Here is a 7,076-nt window from a genome sequence, read left to right on the forward strand (position 1 = left end):
ACCCCCCTGCTCCTCCCTGCAGGTTTCAGCGCCTCGATTTTGTCTACCTCAACGCGGGGATCATGCCCAACCCACGGGTGAACATCACGGCGCTCTGGCACGGTTTCCTCACCGGGTAGGAGGTGTTGAGGGGCTGGGGGGTCTGGCCCGTGGCTTCTGGGCAGCATGGGGTGCTGACAGCATTGTCACAGCCAAGGTGTGTCCGTGGGTCCAGGGTCACGCCACTGTCCCTGTGGGGTGGGCTTGGCTTAGCCGGGGTGCTCTGAGGTTCCATGTGCTGCTTCTGATCACCAGTGTGGGATCCCCTGCGCGCCAGGGGAGGGCGAGGACCCACCCAAAGCTCCTGACATCAGGGGTTGAGTGAAGCATGCTGGTGTGGTGTTGGGGAGGTGAAGTTTGCTCCTGCTGGGTCTCCTTGCTGCTGTTTTGGTTCCACTGCAGGCTCTTGTAGGTGTTCTCAGCTGTGGATGCTGTGTTGTGTGCAGCGGTAGTTGATATGTATCTCCATGGAGATAAGCATCGTTATTCTATGAGCAACATGAAGAAGTTGAGCTGGGGAGGAAAGTGACTTGCGTTGAGTCTAACAACAGCGGTTTGGGTGTTGCACATAAGGGCTAGACTGCTCTCCTTAGCCCCGTTAGCCTTGGCCCTAGAGATTAGCTCCAGGCTGGAGCTTGGTTTTGTTATCTGAAGGGGAAGTGGCAGAGCAAGACTCTTTTTTGTTTGTTTGTTTTTAATGGTACTTTACTGTGGTGCAGTGAAGGAGGAGACAAGGCTGCTCTGGTCTAGTCAGTATTGAGACACTTGCAAATAGGCTGGGATACTGTACACTTCTTCCAGCCATTTTTCTATGGATTAATAGAGCCCTTGAAGATGACACTGGGGAGTCTGTCTGGAACTTGCAAGTTGGGGGATGCTTCTGAAGAACTGATGTGAGGGAGCAGTAGATCTCTCCCAGCAGTGTTCCTCTCTAACTCCTGTCCTTGGCTTCCAGGAAGGTGCTTCACATGCTGACCACTGCAGAGGGCATAATGACCCAAACGGACAGGCTGAATGGAGACGGGCTGCAGGAGGTGTTTGCCACCAACCTCTTCGGACACTTCATCCTGGTGAGGCTGTGTATGAAGATCGAGCCCTCAGCCTGGTGGTTAATATGGGTAGGGATGGGTGCAGGGGGTACTGATTAATCCAGCAGCTGCTTGTAAATGCTCCTGGTGGACCTTGGACTGAATTAGACCTCAATAGTGGCTGCTTCTGTCTAGTCTAGTGAAGACTGGCCAAGAAAGCTGAGATAAACTCACAGCTTTTAACTGTAAAGCTATACTGACAGCTTTAAAATTACTGCATTAAATAAGTTAACAATTCTCTTGCAGGTTCGTCAACTTGAGCCTCTACTTTGTGGTAATGAGAATCCCTCACACCTCGTCTGGACCTCTTCCAGCAATGCCAGGAAGTCTGCCTTCAGACTCTCTGACTATCAGCATGCCCAGGGGCAGGAATCATACAGTTCCTCCAAATACGCTACTGACCTGACCAGTGTGGCTCTGAACAGGAAATTTAATAAGCAGGTAACGATGGTGTTTGTATGTCTGGAGAAACCTAATGCGCTCTGTCTACTTCTAGCTGTCATTGCATTGTTGTTACCTAGCTGCATTAATTCATAGCAATCTGATTATGTCCCTGTCCTAGTTTCGGCAGGGATAGAGCTAATTGTCTTCTCAGTAACTAGAATAGTACTGTGTTTCGGATTAGTATAGGATTTGGTATGAGAAGAATGTTGATAATATACTGATGTTTTTAGTTCTTGCTAAGAAAATCAAGGACTTTCCGACTTTCCATGTTTTGCTAGTCTGCAATTGCAGAAGAAGCTGGGGCAGGGAGGAGGACAGGGGGGTAACATATCAAGAGCAAGAGACTCAAATTGGTCAGTGGAATATTCCATATTATATAAAATCATGCTCAGTGTATAGATGAGGGTTGGCTAGGAAGTTCTGTCTTCGGGAATTGGGGTTTTGGGATTTTCTCCAATCTGGGATCACTAGCTGGGAACAGGCTGGGCATCAGTCAGTGGGTGATGAACAATTGCACTGTGCATCACTAGTTTGCATATTCTATTATTGCTACATTATTATCATAATTATTATTTTGAATTTTATGTTATTTCAGTTATTAAATTGTTCTTATTTATATCCATGAGTGTCCTTACCTTTACCCCTCCAATTCTCTTTCCCATTCCCTGGGCCAGGGGAGGGTGAGCAAGCAGCTGTGTGGTGTTTTGCTGCTGGCCGGGTTAAAATGACTTAACAGCTCCTTAATGCATGTGTAAGAACTAAACACAGCCAAGGCTGAACTGGTGGCGTGGGTGATGGAGAATCTGCCAGAGAGGTTGCTTCTGGGATTCTTGTTCATGGGTTTTGGCTGCAAGCAGAAGTTTTCAGGAGCAATCTGTATCTTGCAAGCTTCTAGCTGTCTCTTAAGACCAAAGGACTGGTCTTAAAGAGCAAAGAGCTGCTGCTGTTCTCAGGCATCCCTGCCTACCAGGGCTGCTCAGGCAGCTTTGCCTGCAAACACTTGAGGTGCAGGCTCTGCTGTCTCTCCTGATGGCTCCATGCTGGTACTCACTTGCCACACTGAGATGTAGGAGCAACCTGCCTTCCCTGTCACACGGGGCTGGTGGATTTTGTTGGCAAGCTGCAGCCTTAGTCCAGCAATAGTGCATGTACTCCATTGAAATACTACAGGGGAAAATGGTTTAGTCCTAGAAGGCTGAGCTCTTGCCTCTTAAAGGTGAGGCAGCCCTTGATCTGAGCAGGCTGTGGTTTGTGGGATGCCTGCTCTCGCTGCTGAGCTGCATGTGGGCTGCAGTGTGAGGCTATGATGTGCTGGGAGGCTGTGTCTTTGGTCTCATGGGCTTGTGATGGGCACAGATTTAACATGAACATCTCCAGTTTGGACCTGTTAAAAATCACTACATCTAATGTCTCTGGCTCTGGTAACTTTAGAGAGGATAGCATCTACTATTAACAGGTGTCTATACTCACCTTTGCTTCCTTGCTGAGAAGTACTAGGAGGGAAGGAATATGATCCATTCTTAAACTAACTGTTGTGTATTTGCACACTGACTTGGCTTCTTCTCTGCAGGGTCTGTATTCCAGTGTTGTTTGTCCCGGTCTTGTTATGACTAACATGACCTACAGAATTTTGCCAGTTTTTCTGTGGATGCTGCTAATGCCCATCATGTGGTTGGTAAGTGGATCTCCTGGCTGATTTTGGGGTGAGGTTGCCCCACTGTGATAGACTTCACTGCAAGTGATGTGCAGTGTTCTTTGGGCTCCTTGCTACCCATGCTGCTATACAGCTTGTCCTTCTGTTGGACTGGGCAGGCTGGTCCCTCTGCAAACCTTCACTTTAGCACCTCGAGGCCCCAATTTCCAGGCTGAGTTGGGAGGTGTGGTGCTGGACAGCACTGTGTGGAGAGCCAGGGTTCAGCCCCTCAGCCAGAGCAGCATTGGCCAAGGCTCCCCTTAGAAGGTTTGCCAGCCTGCTGTGGGCTTGTGAAACCCTGTCACTTTGGTGGCAGCAGAGCTCAGGACAAACATGGCCCCTGTGCTTTGAAATGCTGTTTGTTTCTGAAACAGGCTCTGTTATCTTTCAGTGTTCTTCTTCCCATCCCTCTAGAAGGCAGTGTCTCCTGCTCTTTTCTTTCTGTCCCTCTAGAAAGCAAAGCCTCCTGCTCTCTGCTGCCTCTTCCACTGCTTCCCCAGAACTTTCCTTGCCTTTCTTCCTCAGGACTTCAGCTTTTTGGGTTCACTACAGTTCACACTCCCTGCTCAGACCCTTGCTGCTCCTGCTGCAAGATTGGCCTTTTTTCTTCAGCTGCCCCAGCTGGCAGTGGCTGATCCTGACAGATCACGTTTCTCCTGGCAATGGAGAGGCAATGCCTTCTCACTTGTCCTCAGCACCAGCAGTGTTGCAGATCCTCTCTGCCTCCTGCCTGATGTGCTCTTGAGACCATTCAAGAAGAGGTGCCCACAAGGCTTATGCGTGGCCCGTTGTCTCTTGCTTTGGGGGTGAGCCTTGTGTGGGGCATGGAGCAAGGCTTGCTGATCTGATGGGTGGCTGCAGAGGCCAGAATTTGTCATGGTGAAGGGATGCTTTAGTCAAAAGTGTGCAGTGTTACCTGTAGTCAACTCTGAGAAGCATTTCTACCTCTGGTAGATCATCTGGTGTAGCTGGGCTGCAGAGGGCTTGCCAGAGAAACCTTGGGACAAAATACAGACTCTGTCATGTACTTCTTTTCCCATCAGATTCGCTTTTTTGCCAAAACTTACACTCTGACACCCTATAATGGAGCAGAAGCTCATGTAAGTAGTTCACAACTTGATGTTGATATTCCTTCCTTCTGGGTAGCTCTTCCAGGGTCTGCTGGCTTGAGCAAAGAGCCTCTCAGCAAGCCTGGTGAGCGAGTGCTGTGTGTCACCCCTGCATAGCATGCAGCAGTGAGTGCTGGGGGACCAGCTGTGGCCAGGGCTGCTCTACCAGCTGATGCTTTATGCCCTTCATCAGATGCCCATGAAATAAATGACTTCGGGAAAACACTGTTCCTTCCCCCTTGGTCAGGGAGAATGCTGCTCTCCCAGCTGGTGGTCAAGCAGCTGCAGACATGCAGGCACAGGGGACAGATGGAGGTGGGTAATGTAGGGCACATATGTCTCTAGAACAGTAGTGAGCAAGTTGAGCCATGTGAACTGCTTTAGTGCTTTAACACTGGGGCATAAACATGGTTTACTGCTGGCTCTGGTAGGTCATAGCTGATGGGAGCCAGCCTGGACCTTCTCTAGATGTCAAGTCTCCTCCTGCTTGGTGGAAGCACCTGTGGTGTGTTCTGTGTCCATGGCCAGTCAGGTCCTTGACTGTGGGCTCGGTTGGGACAGTGTGTGCTTGACTCCTACATGTTTGTGCTGTTCTTCCTAGGTATGGCTCTTCAAACAGAAGCCAGAGTGCCTGGATGCACTTGTCAAATACCACAGCTGTACTTCTGGCCTGGGGAAGAACTATGTGGAGCCCAGAAAGGTACACTGAGTGGCAGCTTCCTGCTGCAGGGGACTTGGCTCAGGGTCTGCCATCTGCCTTGCACAGAAGGGTTGGTGCCAAGGGTGTCCTGAGGCTGGAGTGTAAATGAGATGCGTGTTGAATGCTGATGTGGAGTTGTCTGTGAGGTTTCCTAAAGTAACTCCTGGCCCAGGCTGGAGTCCGGAAGACAGTGGAGATGATGGTTAGAACAGGAGGAGTGTGTAATGGTGCTTTCTCAAAAAATATGTCTGTCTTGTGTCCTGGTGATAGATGCCTTTGGTTGCCTCTCTGTGAATGCAGAAATGGAGAAATGTAGAATGGAGATGTTCTGGAGGTGCACCCTGCTGTCTCCAGAGCTGCCCTCAGTGTCTGTGCTGGCTGCCACCAAAGTGATGGTCTCACAGTGCTGTTCCTATTGTCTTCCAGATTGATGTGGATGAAGAAACTGCTGAGAAACTTTACCAAAAGCTGGTGGAACTGGAGAAGCAAACTCTAGAGAAATACAGTGATCTCCTAGATTAAGTTAAGCCAGTCTCAGTGGGATAACAGTCTCATATTGGTAATATGGACTTTCTTAATTCTGGTGCTACTTTTGATGTCTGCTGTTCTGCAAGCACTTGGCTCCAGACCCCATCTTCCCTCTCAACAGGAGGTGAACAGTTCCTGAAAATGGAAATGTGAAAACTGAAGAGAAATACATACTCTTTTTGGTATGGGATTTTTTTCTGGCATAAAACTGGAGACCTAGAGTAGGTAGAGACTGTCTTAATGCAGTTGCAAAGCAGTGTCTTGCAAAAGCGTGACTGGACCTGTGCACAGTTCAGGAACAGCCTCAAAATGTGTGGTTTAAATCTGGCTTAGTACAGGAAAGGCAACAGTCTGGGGTGCTGCCCTGCATCTTGGCTCTGCCAGTCTCTGTAGATGGCTCAAATGCATTACCTGTGGCTGATCCTGAAGTACCTGAAGGCCCGTCTTCAGAAAAGCTGCTCTTCATTAGTACACCAAAGCTGGGGCCAGCTTTCCAGATGTGCTCAACAAGACTGAGCCTTACTGGGAGTCAGGCTGTGCTGAGCATCTGAAGCCAAGCTCCTGAAGAGCTGGCCTGAGAAGCACACCCTTTGCCTCAACTGTGAGGGCAGATGCCTTGCTGCCCCTGGGTATGGGGCCGTACGTGTTCTAACCACCACCAACTGGAAAGACTGAAGCTGCTGATGTTAACCTGGGCTCAGGGCTAGGCTGCTCTGTCTGTAGCAGGAGAGAGAGGTTACCATGTTTTATCTGTTTAACTGTCTTTTTAAATATAAATCTATTGTACCAAGTATTCTTCCTGTTGTCTATCTGGGGAGCTTCACTGAGTACCTGGTGTACTTCAAATGCTGCAATGAATAAATGACAGGAACTGACTTGTCCTTGCTGCAGTGGTGTTTTTACTCCAATAGCTGGCTGCTTTTGAGTTGGAGGGCTGGAAGGGAGTTTTGTTTCTGTTGCCTTGCACAATAAGCCTGTGCATATCTGGGAAGTGTGAGGTCTCTTCTTTCCTGCCATGGGGGAGCTGTTAACCACCTCTTTAGGCTTACTTCTCTTGTTCCTTCTACTTAATGAAAGACATGAATTCTGAAGACCTCAGTGTGGGTTTTTGTGTTGAGCACCTGTGGGGTGTCTGACACTATTTCCCAGCCTTAGGAACTTGGGATATGTAGACATCTCTGGTGCTTGCTCACCCTGCTGTGTCACATAATCACTGATTTTGATGCTCCCTCGGAAGGGAGGGTTACAGCGTGCCCAGGCTGAATTCCATACTGAATCTAAACCACAACACTATTCTAGCTCCTAAGAAAATTATTACTATGCCAGGCAAAACCAGGACACACAGCAAGGTGTGTCCTGATCATAGGGGCTCAGTCAGGTTTAATGACAGTGTGCAGTGGGGAGGGGTACAAACAGTTGGCATCTCAGGGAGGCAGGCATCTCGCCCCTGGCACAAATACAGGCTGGGTAATGAA

The 7,076-nt window shown here is 49.1% G+C and overlaps 1 protein-coding gene across 1 annotated transcript; it reads left to right on the forward strand.

Moving 5' to 3' along the window:
• Positions 1-20: 20 nt before the first annotated feature.
• HSD17B7 (hydroxysteroid 17-beta dehydrogenase 7) lies at positions 21-5,612 on the forward strand (the record flags this gene model as incomplete). The annotated part of the gene is made up of 7 exons (XM_010167375.2): positions 21-115; positions 995-1,109; positions 1,374-1,568; positions 3,142-3,246; positions 4,308-4,364; positions 4,975-5,073; positions 5,500-5,612. Coding segments are annotated over 7 exons (762 nt in total), but the record flags the coding sequence as incomplete, so codon positions are not given.
• Between the last annotated feature and the right edge of the window lie 1,464 nt (positions 5,613-7,076).

Source organism: Antrostomus carolinensis, unplaced genomic scaffold (genome assembly GCF_000700745.2).
Source record: "Antrostomus carolinensis isolate BGI_N321 unplaced genomic scaffold, ASM70074v2 scaffold37924, whole genome shotgun sequence".
Taxonomy (NCBI): domain Eukaryota; kingdom Metazoa; phylum Chordata; class Aves; order Caprimulgiformes; family Caprimulgidae; genus Antrostomus; species Antrostomus carolinensis.